The sequence below is a fragment of the Pristis pectinata genome, chromosome 6 (genome assembly GCF_009764475.1).
Source record: "Pristis pectinata isolate sPriPec2 chromosome 6, sPriPec2.1.pri, whole genome shotgun sequence".
Taxonomy (NCBI): domain Eukaryota; kingdom Metazoa; phylum Chordata; class Chondrichthyes; order Rhinopristiformes; family Pristidae; genus Pristis; species Pristis pectinata.
In genome coordinates, this window is record NC_067410.1 from 67,985,678 (window position 1) to 68,008,496 (window position 22,819).

The 22,819-nt window shown below is 40.0% G+C and overlaps 2 protein-coding genes across 2 annotated transcripts; both read left to right on the plus strand.

Moving 5' to 3' along the window:
- Positions 1 to 754: 754 nt before the first annotated feature.
- Positions 755 to 3,532, plus strand: LOC127571929 (C-C motif chemokine 20-like). Its single transcript, XM_052018681.1, has 4 exons — positions 755 to 855; positions 2,022 to 2,127; positions 2,218 to 2,295; positions 3,433 to 3,532. The coding sequence occupies exons 1-4, from the start codon at positions 774 to 776 to the stop codon at positions 3,464 to 3,466; spliced, it is 300 nt and encodes a 99-aa protein (XP_051874641.1). The 5' UTR covers positions 755 to 773; the 3' UTR covers positions 3,467 to 3,532.
- A 17,588-nt stretch (positions 3,533 to 21,120) lies between these two features.
- On the plus strand, positions 21,121 to 22,315 carry LOC127571828 (C-C motif chemokine 20-like). Its single transcript, XM_052018575.1, has 4 exons — positions 21,121 to 21,244; positions 21,345 to 21,456; positions 21,550 to 21,627; positions 21,921 to 22,315. The coding sequence occupies exons 1-4, from the start codon at positions 21,163 to 21,165 to the stop codon at positions 21,949 to 21,951; spliced, it is 303 nt and encodes a 100-aa protein (XP_051874535.1). The 5' UTR covers positions 21,121 to 21,162; the 3' UTR covers positions 21,952 to 22,315.
- Positions 22,316 to 22,819: the final 504 nt, after the last annotated feature.

Sequence of the window (22,819 nt, forward strand, 5' to 3'; positions counted from 1 at the left end):
GAGAAGGTGTAGGGAAGAACGGTGGTTTTCACAGCCTATTTATATTAAAGAAAACAAAGATTGTTAGCTGAATGGAGAACATGACATAAACATTAGGGGTTTTGGTCACAAGCTTCCAAACTTGCTGTTAATCTTCATAAAAATCAAAGTTGCAAGGGAATAACCTTTGAAAAGAAAATACGAGAAACACTCAGCAGGTCAGGCAGCATTTATGGAAAAAGAAACAGTTAATGTCTCAGGTCCAGGACCCTTCATCAGAACTGAAAAAAAAAGTTAGTTTTCAGTACAGAGAAGATGAAGGAGGAATGGATTAAACAAAGGGAATATCTCTGATAGGGAGAGATTGAATGAGTTAACGTTGGTATCGCCAACTAATGTGGAATAATTTTATAGGTGACATTCAAACACAATTCTGCATTCCTTGAGTTTTATTAAGATTGTATTGAACATGTGCATCCATACATGTCAACTTTAATGTAACTTTTTTCCTGTTTATTTGCTTTTTACAGGGAAGGATATTTTGTTCCCCTTTTGTATTTTGAATTGGTACAATATAATTGAGGTATGTTATGCAGTTTTGGTTGTGATTGCAGTGGAAATAAAAAACCCAGAGAAGGAAGCTTGTAACAAGGGGAATTTGTTTCTCTTTTGTGACTGTGTGATTTTCCAGTGACATGTTTCACCTACACTCAGAATCTTCTCTATATAAAGAGATGATAGAAATCACAAGTTCAATGCACAGTTGGAGATCAAGAGAAAAAATTGCTTCAAACATGAGCGCTCTCAGGAACCTGACAGTAGCTGCTTTGTTTTCATTCTTGATTCTGTACATGATCGATGACTCAGCCTCTATGTGTAAGTCTACATCTGTTATTTAACAAATTGCAACTCAAGGTACAGAATAAGACTGATATTATTACTGTTGATTATATACAAATGTTATAAAATATCTGAGATCAGAAGGATGAAAGTCCTATTAATTTTTGAAATTTAGTTATGACGAGTGTTTATTGCCCATCCCTGACGATCCTTGAGAAGGTGACAGTGAGATATCATCTTGAACTGCAGCAGTTTGTGTGTTAAAAGTATTGCCACAATGTTGCTTGGTAGGTAGCTCCAAGATCTGGACCCAGCTAAGATAAAGAAATAGCAAATTATTTCCAAATATTGTAAGACTTGGATGGGAACTTGCTGATGTGACATTTCCATAGGTCTGTTATCCCATTTAGCATCTTGTTAGTAACAAACAACAGGAGGTCTCCTCAGCGTGTTTTGCAGCTTAATCATCACAACGGCTGTTGTAGTCATTTTTAACACAACAAACACATATCTGGAATAGGCATTTAGGTGAGGATAAGTTCAAGGAGTTTTCCCTCATGTTGGTTCTTTCACACCCCAGTATAGCAAACCTAGTAAATGAAATTTCTTTTGGTACGGTCATACTGGAAACACAGCCTATTTAACCCCTTGCATCACCCCCTTTCTTACTTGTACATCGTACCAGCCAGTTTTTGCTTACTTTCACCTCTGTTGCTAGGCAATTTCAGAGGACAGTTAACAGTCACTACATTGCTGTGGGCTTGGTGTCACATATAATTGGACCAGGTGCAGATAGTAGATTTCCTTTCCTGAAGGACATTAGTGAGCCATTTGAGTGTTTATAACAATGCACAGTCACTGTTATTGATACTAGCTTCTTTTTATTCTAAATTTATGTTATTCATTAAACCAAGCAGAAGCTGCCCAGAACTCATGGCAACATTTAAGCCAGATCATTCATCCGTATCTTTGGTTTACAAATCCAATAATAAGACCACAACACTATTGTTCTTAACATATTTAAGGTCACAATTTACAGAAATGATAATTGGAAGATCAATGAAATTTATGAGGATGTTGATTAATTTTAATTCAAGCTTTACACAAATGCTTTATTGAGTTTTATAATTACAAAATGTAATATAGATTCTTATCATATAAAAACATAACTGTAATTTATCTTCCTCTATTTCTCACCTCAGCAGCAGACTGCTGTCTCCATTACTCCCAGTCTCGATTGCCATTCCGACTGATCTCTGGGTTTGCAATACAACGATCTAATGAGATGTGTGATATAGATGCAGTCATGTAAGTACATGGTCCTGAAATATCACATGGACTGAATTAGCATTGATAATGTACCTTAATTGACAAACTCTATTTCAATATAATTTACAGATTCTACACAAGTGGAGGACGAGCAATTTGCACAAATCCTGAAGATAGATGGGTAAAAAGAATATTGATTTTTCTCAGGTATGGGCACAAACTTTTTGTGGGTTATTTTGACTTTGTGTTAAAAGTGTAAAATGGGTTACAATGAATCAATAATTATGAAAAGTTGGAAAAATTTGGGATGAAAAACTGGCTTCCTACTCACTCTCAACCATTAACTCTCGCGCACAATCAAAATAACCTCCTTAATTACAAATGAGATTAAATTAAGTAACGGTACCATTTTAACCTGGAATATTAGAATGTTATTTTACTCTTGACCAAATTACATAGACCAGAAATAGATTTAAGATTGATTCAAAAGTTTGTGTTATGTTAAGATGGCGTCTTATTCAAAATTCCAAGCATGATTATAAAACTAACTCTATGATAATTGCTGCAGCACCACAGATTATTGAAAAAAAGGACAGAACTTCTTAATTTATAAAAAAATTTTACATGATTCTATTAGTAATAAGATTCTCACGAGTTCAAAGCTCAAAAGCATTTCGGTGTATGATCCAAACCTATACATAAGATTTGTTTGGAGCTAGAATCAATCATTGCCTCACCTGCATTTACTAGCTTTCCAGTTAAAGAGGCTTAAATGGTAAATGTTAGCAATCACATGCAAGGCAACTGATACAGGAAATGAAAAATGTCATGCCTGCACAATCAGTTGATCTATGTTGAGGGTGGATCTGAAAACCTTTTTTTGACCAGGGTGCAGAAGCCAACATTCTGCATCAAAACAGATAGTTCTTGAACTGAGATCGTTGACACAGAATGGATGAAATGGAAATTTTCTAATCCTACAAACATTCTTCAGCTTGATAAGCACACAATTTAAATAAATATTATTTTAAAAAGTATCAAACCAAAAGCCAAATGTTTCCGTTTCAACAAAACCCAGATTTATGCATTAAGTAAAACACACCAGATGATGAAAACCTGAAATAATAAGAAAATGCACGAGACGAATGAGTCAGTACCTGCAGATTGAGCAGGAAAGAAAACAATTTGGGTTTGCAACCATCTTCGGAATTAAAGTGTAAGAGTCGGACAGGAATAGTTTATTCAGAAACCTTTTTTGTAGATGCTGACTGAATTTAGCTACTGATCTGTGTTGCTTTAGAGTTCAGATGATTAGAAATTAATTTCCTTTGTCTTTTCCTACAGCAAAAAGCTAGAAGAAATGTCAATTGATGGATGAAATCATTCACCACAGATATATTACTTAAGCAATTATTTCTGCATAGCATCTATGTATTAAAGTATGATTAGTGACGATAACATTCTTAACATTATCTGCACTGACAAGTTGTAATGCTCAATTAAATATGTTTTTATTATTTGATTACAAATAAGCTTTGTAATACAATGAAACTTATTTTTTTGTATATCTTTCAATGTTATTTTCATACATTACAAAATTAAAGTTCTAAAATTCCACCATTTTCTGTTTCCTGTGTATTCCTTTCAAGTCCATGATACTTCGTTGCACATCAGCTTCCCACACGTTACAGAGTGAGGTTACAGCTTTAAATTCCTGGGCATTAACGTATCGGATGACCTGTCCTGGGCCCAGCACACAGATGCAATCAAAAGGAAAGTGCGCCAGCATCTTTACTTTCTTAGGATATTAAGGAGGTTCAGTTGTCATTAAACACTCCAACAAACTTCCACAGATGTACTGTTGAAAGTATCCTGACTGGTTGCATCATGGTCTGGTATGGCAATTCAAATGCACAGGAACATGAGAAGCTGCAGAGAGTAGTGGACTCTGTCCAATACATCACAGGCACTTCCCTCCTCACCATTGGTAGTATCTACAGCAGCCACTGCCTCAAGAAGGCAACACCTACCATCAAAGATCCTCACCATGTAGGCCATGCCATCTTTTTGCAGCTACCATCGGGTAGAAGGTACAGAAGTCTGAAGTCCCACACCACCAGGTTCATGAATAGCTACTTCCCTTCAACCATTTGGTTCTTGAACCAACTGGCAAAACCCAAATCACTACAGTTTAGCAACACTATGACCCCTTTGATCACTTTGCACTGAAATGGACTTTGTTTTTTTTTGTTCTAATTGCGTTCTTTCTTGTAAGTATTGTGTATAATTTATGTGTACTTCTATGCTTTTCTTGTGAATGCTGCTTATATAATACTATGTGCCTGTGATGCTGCTGCAAGTAAGTTTTTCATTGTACCTGTGCATACATGTACTTGTGCAGAGGACAATAAACGCTACTTTAACTTTAATCCAGTGGCTCTGATGCAAGGGCACCAACACACTTAAATATGAATGGACATGCCTAGCAGAAAAGACACACACACACACACACACACACACACACACACAAACATGCACAAACGCACACACATGCGTGTATCTATGCTCACTGTTTTCTTTTCTTTCTCCCCAACACCCACCCTCCCCTTCACCCCTCTGAACTTTCAAGCTTCCCGTCCATGAATCTCTTTTCCTTTGGTCTCCTAGTCACCCTTCCCATCTTCCCTCAGAACCCCTCCCTTCTTATTCCTCTCCCCTTCACCTCCTCTTTACTTCCCTGCATCAGGCAACCTTTATTTATCCTTTCTTCTGTCCCTTTGCTCTCCACTTTCTCCAACTAACCACCCTCAGTCCAAGTCCTCTTCACAGCCTCCCTCACTCTCCAGCCCTGGAGAAACCTCTTCCCTCTGGCTCATGTTAAGTGGTGTTCCAACGGTGAGGGGGTAGGACAGGGTGTGGGACTGCCTCAGGTCAGCAGGCCCCAGAGAGAAATAGGACAGAGGAGTGGGACTACTAAGGAAAGGCCAGCTCAGGGCTATCATCTCCATCTCAGTTTTCTCCCCCTACACATACCGCCTCCCACCCAGACCCTTTCCTCATCCTTTCCCTCTCCCACCTATTCCAGGCTCCTCTGACTTACAGCTACTGGCTGCTTAGCACAGCAGAACATTTGTAATTACTCTCATTCCTGCAATTTATCATAGCCGCATGACTGATGTGGCAGCACAGGTAGATAGGGTGGTGAAGAAGGCATATGACATGTTTGCCTTCATCATCCTTGGCAAAGAATACAAGAGAAGGGATATTGTGTTACAATTTTATAAACTATTGGTTAGGCCACAGCTGGAGTATTGTGTGCAATTCTGTTTGCCACACTAGAGGAATGATGTGATTGTGCTGGGGACGGTGCAGGGGAGATTCACCATATGTTGCCTGGATTGGTGTTTTTCAGTTATAATGAGAGATTGGATAGGCTGGTTTTGTTTTCCCTGGAGACACAAGAGACTGCAGATGTTTGAATTTGAAGCAACAAACAATCTGCTGGGGCAACTCAGAAGGTTGAACAGCATTCGTGCAGGGAAGGAATTGTCAATGTTTCAGGTCAAAACCCTGCATCAGGACTGAGAGTGGAGAGGGGAGATAGCCAGTATAAAGAGGAAAGGCTCTCCTCAGTCCACCAATCACCTCGAGCCCTGTCTGAACATTCCCCCTCTCCTCTTTATACTGGCTCTGTCCCCTCTCCACTGATGCAGGGGAGTTCAGAGGGAGTGAAGGGGAAGGGGAACAAGAAGGACAGGGTTTTGACCCTAAACATTGACAATTCTTTTCACCCCAGAGATGCTGTTCAACCTGCTCAGTTCTTCCAGCAGATTTTTTGTTGCTTTGTTTTCCCTGGAGTGGAGGAGACTGATGGGTGACCTGACAGAGGTTTACAAAATTATGAGGGAATAGACAAGGTAGAAGGTAAGAACCTTCTTCCCGTGGTGGGGCTGTCTAAAACAAGAAAGCATAGGCATAAGGTGAGAGGTAGGAGACTTAGAGGGAATTTGAGGAAGAAATGTTTCACACAGAGGGTAGATGGAATGTGAAATGTGCTACTTGAGGAGGTGGTGGAAGCAGGTGCTCTCACAACATTTAAGAGGACAAGCAAGACAGGCATTTGAATTGCCAAGGCATAAAAGGCAATGGACCAAATGTAGGTAAATGGAACTAATATATATACTATGGTGGGCATGGACACGGTGGCTAAAGGGCGTGCTTCTGTGCTGTATGACTCTATGATCCTATAACTCCTTGACTGAAGCATGCCCAGACACAATTGCTCCCAGATGTCTTGCAACCTACTCTCTTTCACAGATACCCACCAACTCCTCTTTAGATTTGTTTGTTACTTATCTACACGAAGGGATAGTTTACAGTGAAAAATTAATTGCTAAGTGCACTGATTACTGTAAATTACCCCCTAGTAAATGGCAAAGTCGCTGTTGATGGGCATGTGTGAGAGCGAATAAGGAGGGGAAGAAGGGACAAATGAGGTTGCTCCCCTGGGAGCCAAAGAGGACCAATAAGAACATAACAATTAAGAGTAGGAACAGGCCATTCAGCCCTTCATGCCTACTCTGCCATTTAGTAAGATCATGGCTGACATTTTACCTCAGCACCACTTTCCTGCACTAAGCCCATATTCATCAATTACCCTCTTAGCTAAAAATCTATCAATCTCTGGCTTTATTTGGCCTCTTTCCATGCTGTTATAAATATAAAAAAGGAAGATAAGAGCTAACAAGCAGGTCTTTGTGATGTGAGAGGAATCCAGAGCACCCAGCAGAAATGCAGGAAAACACAAGAAGAACATGCAAACTCCACACAGACAGCGACTGAAGTCAGGATCAACATGGGTCCTTGGAGTTTTGAAACAACAGCACCTACTAGTAGCACTTTCATGCTACCCTTCTATTTATGTTTTTTTTTGTTTTAATTTAAGCCCACGTGCCAGCTCTATACTTTTCCCAGTCCTGGATCAGCTGTCCGGTCCATACTCCTGTCACTGTGTTCCCAGTGCCCAGTCTCTCACTGGCTACTCATTATTTTTATGCCAAAAACTCCTGAGAATGACCTTGACATTGACATGGCCACCACGACTGAGACACAATGGGCAGGAGGTGCTCACTCAAGAACAATGCGGCAGATGCACCCTGTTCTGGAAGGGTAATCCAAAAGAGAAACACCTTTTGTGGGTGAGCTTTGCTATCTAAAATGGGCGGGTCTTTCATCTCAATAACTGTGGGATAAGTGAACATCTCACCCACCTTGTCAAGCACCCTCTGTTCCACCTGTGACAAAGTCCCATATTAGCTTCATCAGCCACCTCAGAACACATAGAACAAGTTATCCTCAATCCTAAGAAACTGCAAAAGAAGACAATTGAAGAAGAAAATACTTACTACTGTTTTGTGAACAAACGATTGCATCAAATGGACAGCATATTATGTAATAATCATTAGAATTCTTCCTGGCTGCAGAGACTAATAGTAAAGGATTGACATTCTACTTTATTGCATGTTTAATGTCATCCAGTGAACATGTCAACATTTATAATCTGTTATGTTACATTGCACGTGTGGTAAATTAAATTTATGTGGAGCTTGCTGCCACAACTGCTAAATACAAGTGGTTTGTTGTGACTCCATTAGGCTACTTGCTGAGATTTCTAAAATTTAAATAATGTTGAATCCATATTTCCTGCTCTAATTTTGGTTGGAATTTCACAGAAACATAATGAAGTTTCAGATAATGTTGGATCTTTTGTGAGTACATATCACTGCGCATTGAAATATTGATATTGTTGAGTACATTTAGGAAACATTATGACATCTGTTGTTCTCGGCATTTAGGGGATTGTATCATTGAGGCTGATATATGGGGAATGATTTTCTGCACTTAGTATACCAGTAGCAAATGCTCCTGCAGAGGTAGAATTGGTAACCTGGGTTCCAGATAGCTCATCCTGCTGGTTACTGCAACATATCTATGTTATTCATGTACCATTTTTTGAATAGAGGTTCAAAATGGTGAGAAAATGCACACCTTCCTGATATTCATAGCAACAATTTTGCAAAGCATGAGTAGTCCCTTATCACTTAGTCTTAAATTAAGGAAGCATGGTTCCGATGAAAGGTTATTGATCTGAAACATCAACGCTGCTTCTTTCTCCAAAGGTGCTGTCTGATTCACTGTGCAGCTCTAGCATTTTCTGTTTTTATTTCAGAATTCCAGCATCTGCAGTTTTTCACTTTTGGAAGGAAACAGAGGGTAATGTTCCCAGAAGACATCGAACTGGACATGCACAAAGAGCTGTCAAAATCCTCATTCAAGAGCCCTGAGGAGAGGAGTGTCCACAATGAGCTAAGTGTGCTCCTGAAAGGAAGGGTGGAGCTGAAGCATTCTCAAGTAAGTTTGACGTATTATTTTGACTTGCCTGTCATTAAGTATTGCCCTTTACATAAATGATATTTGGCATTTAAACTTATTGCGTCTTGGTTTGTCATCACTTTCTTTCATTGCAGTAGAAAACCAAAGCTATAATTTTTGATATAGCTCAAGTTCCACTACCTGGGCAAAGACTCTATATCATTTTGCTGGGTTTTCAACAAAATCATATGCAATCATTAAACTCCCATCAATCCTGAAATATATTTCAAACATCATACACTGTTTTTTGTCAGTGAGAGCACCTTCACAATATTAACCACTTCCATTCGATATTGACCACATTGCTAATAAAATCTTCATCCATTCTTTATTTTGGCTTGACGCCCAATGCTCTGCTTACTGGTCTCTCTTTGTCCTGTAATAATAGAGTCATTATGGCGGGGTGGGTGGCCTGTCAGCCTGTTGAATCTATGTTGGTTCCCTGTACAATCCTTCAGTTTTTCTTCAGTTTTTCCTCATAGCCTTGTAAAAAGTCACTCTCAAGTGTTTATCCAGTTCCTTTTGAAGGCACTCATTCATTCTGTTTCCACCACTATTATAAGCATTGAATTTCAGATTCTAACTACATACTGAGTGTAAAAAGCTCTGATGTCTGTGGAAAACTGATTGTCTACCATCTTCCAAACTGGAAAACAGTAGCCAAGTGGGCAGCACAGTGGCACAGTTAACAGAGTTGCTGCCTCACTGCTCCAGTTACCTGTGTTCATTCCTGACCTCTGGTGCTGTCAGTGTGGAGTTTGCCATTTTCCCTGTGGGTTTTCCCCAGGTGCACCACTTTCCTCCCATGGGTTGGTGGGTTGATTGGTCACTGTCAATTGCCCCTTGTGTAGGGTAGTGGTAGAACATGGTAGGAAGTGAAGGCGATGCAGGAAGGATAAAAGGGAATCAATGTAGGATTAGTATAAATAGAAGCTTGATGGTTGATGTGGAATTGGTGGACCGCAGTGTCTGTTTTCATGCTGTATGACTCTATGACTAACTATTTGTCACTAATATCTGATGTCTGCTCTTAAACTAATTTCTTGTCCAAGCTCAAAGTGACCATTTCATTTCGTATGCCTCAGTTTCGCTAACCAACTTTTTGTGTGTGAATTTATTAATGCCTTCTGAAATTCTATGCAGATGACATTTATTACATTGTCCTCAACTGCTCAGGTTAGTCAAGCATGAGTTGCCTTTAATAAATCCCTGTTGGCTCTTCTTTGTCAACTCAAATTTCTTGAAGTGCCTATCAATGCTTTCCCTGATTAAAACTTCCACATAACTGAGGTTAAACAGCCTGTCCTATTGGTGCCAGACATGTCCTCAGACCCCTTTTAGAGCAAGGATAGGTCATTTGCCATTTTGCAGTCCTCTGGTATCTCCCGTGTAAGCAGAGAGGACTGGAAGATTATGGCAAGCTCTTCCATAATCTCCACCCCGCATCTCTCTGCAACCTCTGATGTCTTCCCTTTTGGAACTATTAACTGTAAGCATAGCCAGCCTTTCTAGTATAGTCTTTCTATAAATCTTCATCTCATCATTATTGATAGTCACATGAATGCTAGATAAATGGAGGGCTATGTGGGAGGGGAGGTTTAGATTGTAGCGGCTAGCTACACACTATGAAATGAAGACGATCGTTTGAAGTCAGAAGTCGAATGGACGACAGGGGCGCGGTGCGCTTTTAATACCTGAAAGCTTCCCGTGCTACAGTTCCCGCGCTGACGTCACGCGCGGGTCACCTGACCTTCCCGCGCACGGGCTTTCCTAGCCTGACGATGGACAAGAAGGAGGGCCTCGTGCCATCTTGGATCGGGGCCTCCGACGACGTTCGTGATGTCGGGAGCCGGTTCAATGACGGTACGGTGAGTCGCCACAAGATATATAATAGAGCAGGATAAAATGTTGGTACAACATTGTGAACCGAAGGGCCTGTACTGTGCTGTAATGCTCTATGTTTTCTATTTTTCTATGTCAATCTCCACTACCTCTCATTCTCCCATATTTTGGCATCACCCTCTTCCTATGAAAAGATGGATACAAACTATTCACTTTGTGTTCATGCTCTGCCTTCTGCCGTCTGCCTCTAGTCAGTCCCACCTCTCCTTTCACTCCCTGATTACTATTTACATGCCTATAGCAGGCTTCTAGATACTCTTATGTTAACTGCTGTTCTCTTTTTGTACTCCCTTTTGTTCCTCTTTACCTTTCACTTCCCCTCTCAGTTTACTGTACTTAACCTAATTCTCGCTGGTCTTTTCCACCTGACACAGACACATTTCCTTGTTCATCATTTTCTCCATCTCCTTTATCATTCAAGAAACTTTAGCTTTGTTTCCATCATCCTTCCCTTGTGGGAATTAACCTAACTAGTACCTGAAAAGAGACTGCTTTTTCTTACAGATTTGCCCACCAATATTTGTTTCCACTTCAGATTAATTTGAGTCATATCTGAAATATGGCTTCTCGTGTGTGCTACTGCATTAGTACCACTTATATGTAACACCCAAATCAATGGGTCGCCGTGGTCTCAAATATCATGTTACCCCACATCCAACACCCGTATGCATTGAAACCTCCAACACTTGGAGCAGCTGCTATTGGGATCCAGGAGGATTGCATTTTAACACAAGCATCAGAGTGAAAACCTGGCTATTCTGTGTTTTTTTTTCGGGGGCGGGGGATGGTGTTCTCCCCATTGACTGTTGCTGCAAAACACAATATACAGTACATTTAGTGCAACACACACAATGCTGGAGAAACTCAGTGGGTCAGGCAGCATCTATGAAAGGAAATAGACAGTGAATGTTTTGGGTTGAGATCCTTCATCTGGACTGGAAAGAAAGGGGGGAGATAACCAGTATAAAAACGGGGAGTGAAGGAGTGGAGTAAGAACTGGCAGACGATAAGTGGATCCAGGTGAGGGGAAGCGAGAGGCAGATGGGGGAGGGGAGTGTGGGAATGGCGCCAGAAACTGGGAGGTGATAGGTGGAAGTGACAAAGAGTTGAGGATGATGGAATCTGATAGGAGGAAGGTGCAGCATGGAATAAAGGGAGGGAGGTGGAGTGAGAGGAGTGTGTGGGTGATGGGCAGATGGTGGGGGAGGGGAAATGTGGTGATGGGCACCAAGTAGATTGGGAGGAGAGAGAAAAGAGAAATAGGGTGATGGGGACCAGTGGGATAAGGGAAAAAAGGGAAGGGATGGAGGCGGAGCAGTCACCAGAAGTTGGAGAATTCAGTGTTCATGTCACCAGGTTGCTGATTACCCAGGTGGAATATAAGATGCTGTTCCTCTAACTTGCATTTAGCCTAGACATTGCAGTGGAGGAGACTGAGGACAGACATGTCACAGTAGGAATGGGAGGAAGAATTCAAATGGCTGGCAACCAGGAGATCCAGATGTTCATGACAGACAGAGCGAAGGTGCTCAGTGAAGCGGTTGCCCAGTTTGCGACCGGTCTCACCAAGTAGAGGAGGCCACATTGGCAGCACTGGATGCAATAAATAATGCTGGTAGATTTGCATGTGAAAGACTGCCTCACCTAGAAGGAGTGTTGAGAGCCCTGGATGGTGGTGAGGGAGGAGGTGCAGGGGCAGGTGTTATACCTCTTGCGGTTACAGGCGAGAGTGCCTGGGGAGGAAGGGGGATGGGTGGGGAGGGATGAGTGGACCAGGAAGTCACGGAGAGTGTGATGCCTGCGGAAAGCAGAGAGGGGAGGAAAGGGGAAGATGTGGTTAGTGGTGAGATCTCGTTGTAGCTGACAGAAGTTGTAAAGAATGATATGCTGGATGCATAGGCTGGTGGGGTAGTAGGTGAAGACCAGGGGAACTCTATCCTTGTTCTGCAGGGGTGGGGGGTGATGGGGTAAGGACAGAAGTGTGGGAAATAAAGGAAATGCAGGCGAGGGCTCCACCAATAACAGTGGGGGAAGCCCCATTTTCTGAAAAAGGAGGACATCTCGGTTGTTCTGAAGTGGAAAGCCTTATCTCGAGAACAGATGTGCGGAGGTGGAGAAACTAAGAAAAAGAAATGGTGTCCTTGCAAATGACAGGATGGAAGGAGGTGTAGTCAAGGTAGCTGTGGGAGTCAGTGGGTTTGTAATAGTAATCTTTTTAGTACACACTATTAGAGTGAACTCCAGTTTCCAGACAATTTTTTTAATCCCCCTTGATGTGCACATTTAAAGCATCTACCTGCTTAGTTTAAAGGGAAATTTTACAACCTATCAATGGTATTGTAAATAAAACATTCCTTTCCCATGAGGTCATTAAGCTTCAGCTTCCTTATTTGTCAGGTGTTTATACCAATGATGAAATGAGTCCTCTCAACTGTTTTAATCTTTTTGTTAATGCAGAACATGCTTAACAAACTCATTGCAACATATTAATTATTAATGTTTAAATTTATGCTATTTTTCATCAGTCAGTCTCCTTAAAGTATTAAATCATGAATAATGGTACTAATTAACTTGTACTTAACAGTAAGACTTGAGCACAAAATTTAGGAATACATTACAGTCGACTCCTGAAACTGAGCTGGATTGTTGGAGGAGCAATTTTTTGAGTCCTCCAACTCTGAGTCCTGATAAGGGCTTTGTCCCGAAACGTCGACTGTTCCTTTCCTCCCACGGATGCTGCTTGACTGGCTCAGTTCATCCAGCAGATCATTTGTTGCTCAAGTTTATACAGTATATGTTTAGGAGACTGTTGCTCCAATACTTGGATAATTAGTTCCTTGCAGAAAAATAAGTGGTTATATAGAATAAAAAGCCAACTTATTATGTGATACAGTTGTAGTTGTTTAAGTGGACAAATCATTACAATGTCGTACAGAATAATTGGACACAACTCACTTTTGATGACAGCCCATTCACTGACAAATATTCTTAAATCCTTCTTCATAGATTTCACACCATCAAAGGATGGGTGATATATAAATCTGAAAATGAGTGAAAATAAGACTGCATTTTATGCGGTGGGGACAGTACAAATTACACCCATAACTATTAAATTGTATCTCATAGGGTAAGAGAGAAAAGGTTTGACTCACAGTTTTCAACAGATCAGTGCTTCATGGAAATTGGCTACATCTGAACCTGATTATAATAGTTTGGAAATGTTGGGCTGGATGGTGTTACACTGGGCCTGCCTCCTGGAATAACTGTATGTGGTTCCTGCACACTTGCCCTTACCCGGACCAGGTGAGGAGAGCTTATCTCGCTCTCTTGCTCCACCCTCTAGTCAGTTGTAAGATCTAAGCACGAACTAGGAAGATGAAAGCAGATTTATTGTTTACATGTTTACAGGAAATTGTACACAAATGAGACCCAGATCTACTGCCTACAACCCAAATGAAGATGGAGCATTTCCCCATATATAAATGCAGATTGCCGAAAACAGTGGACATATGCTATTTGAAGGCATCCAAAGTGTTCAAAGCTAACAAGCACAGTCATAAATTTTAGAACAAATAATGAGATGAGGTTGACAATTTTATAGGCTGAATGGAATTGAGAAACACATCAAAGGAGCATAAAGTGATAAAAAGGCATAACGAAATAATCAAAGATTGGCATAAGATGATGAAGAAAACAAATAAACAACAGAACCCAGCAAAATGTGCAGAAATTCAAAATTATCTAGAAAATGTTCACAAATGCACACACAAAGGCTGGGAATTTTCTCTTTTTATCAACAATGATCCACTCGTCATTCAGCTTAATGTTTAACTGATAAGGTAAGTAGAATTGGTGAGATCAGGGAAATTTTTAACATTCCTACAATGTTTGATCTTTAGCGTCAAGCAAGGCCTTCCAGGTTTTGTTGAGACAGTGAATTAATTTGGTAGAAAGCAGAATTCAATATTGAAATTTTCATTATATTTCATGATAATTTCCTAATTTAGGTTGTGCCCAATAAAGAGTTACTTCTCAATGTTTTAACTCATTGTTGTTCACCTATATTTCCCTGTAGTATCCCTTTCTATGTGTTGCCTGGCTTAGCTTTTACTTTCACAATTTTAATTTGAATCAAATTTGGACTAGAATTCACCATAGATCCAAACAAAAATGTTTTTTTTTTAAATTTCATTGCAGTTTTTTTTTCATTTCACTTTCTTCATTATGTGAGCCCTTTTTCCTCTCATTTCCTCAGGTGCCCAATGTTCTTTCCATTGCCTTAACCATTATGACACAGCACTGCCTCAGTCTGACCTGCCATCTGAATCACCTTGCTTCTCTGTTGCAAACTACCCACCTTGAAATTAGGATTAGAAACTCACCATGCGTAACACAGTGGAGCAGCTAGTAGACCCACTGCTTCACAATTTCAGCGACCGAATTTCAATCCTGACCTCTGGTGCTGTCCATGGGGAGTTTGTACATTCTCCCTGTGACTGAGTGGGTTTCCCCTCAGTGCTCAGTCTCCTCCCATGTCTCAAGACATACAGGTTGACAGGTAGATTATTTAGTGAATGATAGTATCCTGGGAGGAGTCGATGGGAACAGAGAAAATGGGCACAGACCTGTTGGACCAAAGGGCCTGTTTCCATACTATATAATTCAATCATTCTAGATTTCCTCATTTGCACTATGTAAAATAACAACTCCTGTTATGACAACTTTATTATAGCTGGTACAGATGCATGTTAAAAGAGCAATGTAGGTACTATATCTGATTGCACACAGCATTTACAAGAAGATGGATGAATTAATGGCACAAGTGGAAGTAAATGTCAGCACAACATTGTGGGCTGAAGGGCCTGTTCTGTGCTGTGCTGTTCTATGTTCTAAATGGGTTTGACCTAATCAGAAACATGGCTGCAGGGTGACCAGGACTGGGAGCTGAATGTTCAAGAGAATTTAACATTTAAAAAGGACAGGCAAAAATATAAAGGAAATGTAGCCATGAAATGAGTAAGTGATGAGATCAGTGCAATGGTGAGAAATGATCTTGGTTTGGCAGATCATGATATAGAATTAGAATTAACTTGGGTTGAGTTAAGAAACAACAAAGGGCAGGAAATATTGATGAGAATTAATTATAGGTCCCCAGTTATAACATTAGGCACATTGTAAATCAAGAAATTAGCATAAAACAAGGGTAACACAGTAATCATGGGGGTTTTAATCAACATATAGTGTGGACAAGTCAAATTTACAGTGATAAAAGGTAGAGGACAAATTCATGGAAAGTATACAGGATGCTTTTCTCAACCAATATATTCAAGAACCAAGTATGGAAAAGGCTATTTGAGTTCTTGAACTGTGCAATGTGAAAGGATTAATATTTATGTTTTGTTGTAGAAGGACCTTTAGAAAAGTGTGACCGTAACATAATGAAACTTTAAATCAAGTTTCAACTTGATGTGATTCTCTCTGAAACTAGTGTCTTAAATCTAAAGAAAGGAAACCATGAGAGAAACTATGGGCCATTCACCTGTGGTTGATTGGGAAACTCACTTCCTATTTGTTAGTGGCTTTAATCTAAAACCTTTCACTCAATGTACTTCCACAACTAATGTCAGCACTCTTTGCCTGAATAGAATGAGCATGTTTTGAATTGTGGGGATATTGAAATATATCGTTAACATAACCTTAGCTCACTACACATATTACAATTTATTTGAATGGAATCTTTTTTTTCCTGTCTTGAACACAAAGACTTTTTTTAAGGAGGGGTATGTGTCTAAACCAAGAGGTGCCAAGAGTGTCTATATTGTCTGGGGGTAGGCAATATCTTGCCTAGTCAGCCATTTTTCACATGAGCCAGAGTATCAGAATAGTCTTTTGATGAAGGCATCATATTATAACCTGACCAAATGTCATAGAGGTGGAGATTTACAGCAGGAAATACGACTTGTTTTGTGTAAAGAGTTCAAGGATAAAGCCAAGTGAACTAGTCAAACACAGAAATACAAATTTAATCTGGGATCTTGATGCTCAGTACTATTGAGCACCAAATCACATAGCACAGTTACCCAAGGTGTTTCAGGGATTTTTACTTTGAAACTAATCAAATAAAATAATTTACTGCCTAATGACATCTGCATTAAAATAGCAGGCAAATGAACATGGCACAAAACATTCAGCTTTTATCAACCAAAATTGGTAGCAGCCATTTCTAGGTAGAATTGCTTTTTACAAGAAACCAATGTAAAAGATGTATAGTCTTAAAAATTATTTTAATTTCACTAAAGATACCTAAGCTTTCCACTGCAATTCATTACAGTAGCGTTGGCATTGATTCTAATTATTTCATTGATTAATTTTGTAATTCCTTCCACCTGCCTCTTTATAAAAGCACTGAATAATGTTAAGGTTAGGTTTTATGTGTTCTGGTTCCTCAGCATGTGGCTGTTCTCATTGGCAAGATGAAGATGCACTTTATTTATTTGATAAAGGAAGTTATTGCAGCTATCATCTTCTCTGAATGTTCAAAGTGTATGCTTTCCAACAGCAGACTTTAAACAACTGTGGTCAGCTGAAGATTTTTTATGACTAGCTTAGTGATATGAAAGAGATTTAAAAAAACCTGCAGATGCTGGACATATGAAATAAAAGCAGTAAAAGCTGGAAACACTCAGCAGGTCAGGTAGCATCTAACATTAAACATTTCCTCTGTTTCTCTTTCCATTGGAATTGCCTGACATTCTGAGTTTTACCAGCATCTTTTGTTTTTATTTCATTAATGTGAAACCTATTCTGGTAAGATCAAAGAATAGCACAGTAAAGAAATGTCTTTCAGCCCATCTGTGTCCAACTTACAATAAAACAATAGACTTATTTTCACTCTTTCCTCATATCCTTGAAATTTTCAAGTCCCTCTTAAAACCTACCATTGAATCTGCATACACCATTGTATCAAGTAGAGCATTCCAATTTCTAAATATTCATTATTTTCCCTCAGTTTGTCTCAGATCCTTTTGCCAATCACTTTGACATCTATATTGACCCTTCAGCCACTGGAACCAATTTCGCTTCATTTCACCATTTAATCCCTTCCTGATTATAAACATCCTCTATTATATTCCATATTTTCAAATGACACAGAAGGAAGCCATTGGGCACATCAAGTCTATGCCAACTCTCAGTGCAATCCCATTCACTTTCTTATATTTTCTCTGTAACTATACTCTCTCACATACCCATTAACTCTACCCTGACTCTTCTGTTATCATTTATACCAGAAGCAATTTACAGTTCTCAATTAACCTACCAGCTTGTCACTGAGATTTGGAAGGAAACCGGAACACCCAGGGAAAACCCATTTCGGCATAAGTGGCAGTGATGCTTCACTCCCCAATGTGTTCAACGCCTTTTATGCATGCTTTGAAAGGGAGAATAACACAACACCTGTGTGAATCCCCACAGCATCTGGTGACCCTGTGATCTCTGTCTCAGAGGCCGACATCAGAACATCCTTCAAGAGGTGAACCCTCACAAGGCATCAGGCCCCAATGGTGTACCTGGTAGGGTACTGAAAACCTGTGCTGACCAACTGGCTGGAGTGTTCAGGACATCTTTAATCTCTCACTGCTGCAGTCAAAGGTTCCCACCTGCTTCAATAGGGCATCAATCATACCAGTGCCCGAGAAGAGCAAGGTGAGCTGCCTCAACGACCATTGCCTGGTAGCACTCACATCTACTGTGAAGAAGTGCCCTGAGAGGTTGGTCATGGCTAGAGTTAACTCCTGCCTGAGCAAGGACCTGGACCCACTGCAATTTGCCCACTGCCACAAGAGGTCTGCAGCAGATGCAATCTCACTGGCTTTCCACTCGGCTTTGGAGCACTTAGACAACAGCAAAACATGTGTCAGGCTACTGTGTATCAATTACAACTTGGTGTTCAACACCATCATCTCCTCAGTACTAGTCAACGAGCTTCAAAACCTAGGCTTCTATACCACTCTCTGCAACTGGATACTCGACTTCCTTATTGGGAGACCACAGTCGGTGCAGATCGGTAGTAACATCTCCTCCTCGCTGACAACCAACACAGGCACAGCTCAAGGATGCGTGCTTAACCCACTGCTCTACTCTCTCTACACTCACGAATGTGTGGCTAGGCACAACTCAAACGCCATCTATAAATTTGCCAATGGCACCACTGTTGTTGGCGGAATCTCAGATGGCAATGAGGAGGTGTACAGGAATAAGATAGATCAGTTGGTTGAGTGGTGTCGCAAAAACAACCTCACACTCAATGTCAGCAAGACCAAGGAATTGGCTGTGGACTTCAGGAAGGGGAAGTCGGGAGAAACCACACCAGTCTTCATTGAGGGGTCAGCGGTGGAAAAGATGAGCAGCTTCAAGTTCTTGGGCGTCAACATCTCAGAGGATCTATCCTGGACCCAACACATTGATACGATCATAAAAAAGGCATGCCAGTAACTCTACTTCATGAGGAGTCTGAGGAGATTTGGAATGTCACCAAAGACTCTTGCAAATTTCTATAGATGTACGATGGAGAGCATTCTGACTGGTTGCATCACCACCTGGTATGGAGGTTCCAAGGCACAGGATCGAAAGAGGCTGCAGAGGGTTGTAGACTCAGTCAGCTCCATCACGGTCACAACCCTCCCCACCATCGAGGACATCTTCAAGAGGCAGTGCCTCAAGAAGGCGGCAACCATCATTAAAGACCCTCACCACCCGGGACGTGCCCTCTTCACGTCATTACCATCGGAGGGAGATACAGGAGCCTGAAGACCCCCACTCAACATTTCAGGAACAGCTTCTTCCCCTCTGCCATCAGGTTTCTGAACATTCATGAACCCATGAACATTACCTCATATTCCTCTTTGCACTATTTATTTACTTTTGTAACTTATAGTAATTTTTATGCCTTGCATTGTACTGCTGTCGCAAAACAACAAATTTCACCACATATGTCAGTGATAATAAACCTGATTCTGATTCTGGGTACATGCAGAATATTCAAACTCCACACAAACAGTGCACAAGGCCATCTCCAGTCAAGGAAAATCAACACCAGCTTCACCACTTAATTCACACCACTGTAATTCCTCAACCCTGGAGTCAATCCAGCAATTCCTTTTGCCACACCTGGGCTGAATTTATGCTTATATAAGGTCAATATTACATGGTGTTTTACACTTTAGTGCCTGGAAATTGGATTGAATAGAGATATATTTTGTCCCCTATACTATTCAGTTTTGGTGTGACATTTAATGTAAATGAAAGTTGTACTCTTACTTCCATAGAATGTGTGATTTGCCTTGCAGGTTCTCCTTACATCTATCATGATGTTGTGCAGAGGAGCCGGGCTTGTGCACTGACACCCAAAGGAATGTTATGCCAGCCTAAATGACTCTTCTGTGATATTCATACTTATTTCATGCAAGGCACTGGTCAGAAACTTACAAGCGCAGCATTCGTGAGGCCTGCTTAGTCTTTAATTAAAGGGGTATGGCTGAGCAATTCGCAGCCCATGGAATCCAGAGCTGGTAACCTGTCTCAGATTGTCCTTTAAAGTGACCCTCCTGACTGTACCCCTGAGTTCTGCATGGGAGATTAGTTGGAGCATTGAAGAGTGTATGTGAGATGTGGGAGAGATAGGTGAGATGAGGACCTTCAGGAATATTCACTGCAGTAGTAAGTATTTTATTTAAAGACGTATCTGAGATAGGTTCCTAATGTAGGACTCCACAGGCTGAGACCTGGTCAGGATGTCGCTTTTCAAGGAAAGACACTGCAGACCTCAGAAGTACTGCAGAGGTCTGTTCCTTAGTCAATGACCCATGAATCCACAGGCCAAGCTGCATGGACCAAGATCATGAAGTTCCACTCAAGCATGCATTCCTTAATGTTAGACGTCACTGCATATGTTCAGGTCCTTCCTCGTCTCAGACCCACTGAGGTCCAGAGAGGAAAATCAGTGACATTTGCAGAATTTGAATTATTTTCTTTTTCCACTTTTGTTTTAGCCAGAAGTGAATTATGTAACGTACACAATGTGCTACATGATTCAATTTCTTAGCCAATTTCTGATTAATTAGCTCTAATTTTGCACAATAATTTATATCAGATAATTAAAACAAAATGTTCACCTTTAAAATTCATCTGTTTTGTGCAGTGCTGACCCATTTTCTATTGCAGAACTGGTTAGTTTTGAAAGGCTATTCTTCTTATGTTTTCCATATGTTGTGATAATACTTTTGAATTAAAATGGAAATAACATAAGAAACAAACTATATACAAATTATGTACAATTTGTATTCTGTACGTTGTCTGAACCTATGTGCTATGACGCTGCTGCAAGCAAACTTTTCATCGTACTGTACCTCACCGTACTTGTACACATAACAATAAATTCAACGATTTGACTTGACTTGAAAGAATACACTCCTGAACTCTTGGACAGTTAAACAAGGGTGTTAGGAATTATGGAGATTGTGAAATCAGACTGCCAAGATCTATTTATAAACACGGTGATGCAATCAGGTACAGTGACAGAGGAAAACCCAACGAGGTCACAGGATGCATTTCCTTGTTTTAAAAAATTCCCAGCACTAAGGGTATATAAACAGGCTGACAGAAAATCAAAAACATATTGGATCTCTGCTACCAACTTAACAAGTTCCACAGGCAAGGTATCTGGCAAACCGATAACCAGCAATGAACACTCTCAAGAAACTTGCCCCGGTAGCTATGCTTTCCCTGATTATGCTAAGCATGTTTAGTGACTCAGTATCAGCAGGTAAGTCTTAGAGATGCCTCTTAACTCATTACTACTAACCAGATTTTTAAAAAAGATTTACTTGTGTTACAAGCATGTCATTTTTTTTTCATTCTTCTAGTTTCACTTGCAGACTGTTGCCTCAATTATTCAAAGCATCGATTGCCAAGGAAATACATCTCTGGTTATGTGGAGCAAAAATCGAATGAAATATGCGAGATAGATGCAGTTATGTAAGTACAAAGCAACAATGTATTGCATATGATTGTAGAACAAAATTTACTAGATTTTTCAATTAATAGAACATCAATTTACATATTTTACAGATTCTACACCATCGGAAGAAGAGCAGTGTGTGCAGATCCTGATCAGCAGTGGGTGAAGAGAGCACTGAAGTTTTTGAGGTGAGATTCAGCCTTAAGCAGACAGCAAATGCATTGACCAGTAACACTGAGAAAGCTATAGGGATATTCTGAAATGTATAAAGTGATGACAATCAAGATAAGGGTGGCATCCACAATCAGACTTTTGTGTGTTAGTCTTAAAAATGTAATCTTCTTCACCAAGTTGGTGTCAAATGTAAACAACTCCTCGGTAATTTTTGATATTTAGAAAAAAATGATTGACAACACTTTTATTGATTTTTCTTGTTATAACATATGATTATTTGAAACTTATTGATCCTCTTGTCTTCCAGCAAAATACTGAAAAAAATGTCACAAGATTGAGCTGCATCTTGAGAAAAGAAGTTAGCTGCATTAGCTGCATTTATCTGAAAAAACCTTCCTGCATAGTATCTATGTCCAGACAAAATTGTTTGTTAAAACTGATGTACTTTTTATTACTCACAATTGATGTGAAAGCTGTTTTATTGTATGTTCTACTGAACATGGTAAAGTAACTTAATTGTAGATTCTTATTTATTTTCTGCTACAATCTGCTAGTTTCGAACTAGATGAAAATACTAGTATTATAATCACCTGTATATTTATCTGTCAATCTCAAGGTTGATTTATTGGAAAGTGTAAGCTAAGGAGGAATATCTTTGAGTTTATATATCACCATGTTAATTGACATTTTATGTAATTTAAATGCCAGTGAATGAAAAATAAAGAAAATTATTTCAATTTTTTTCTTCAGTAACTTATTTTATGAAATCTTGTTAGCCTCACTAACAGAAAAACTTGCAGCAAGATTGTCAGAACTGTACACAATATAGCTTATCACAAACACTTATCTCCAGCTTTATCAGGCATGAGAAGGAAGGAAATGAAGTGCAGGTAATTGTTCCCATAGTTTAGAATGCTGGAAAAGACAACTTGAGGGGTTCCAGATTCAGATTCAGATTCATTCAGGTTAGTCTATTGTCATATACACCAGGATGCAATGAAATTCCTTGCTCGTGTGAAGCTCACAAAGTAAACAGTGTACATGGTAATAATAAATACAACAAGTAATACAGCAATGAGCGTAAAAACAACAGAATGGTACAAAGTAGTGCAAACTGAACTAGAGCAATAGAAATGCTAAAGTGATATAATAGAAGAAGTAGAATTAAGGGTTGGAGAATGTGGCAGTACCACTGGGAAGGGAATC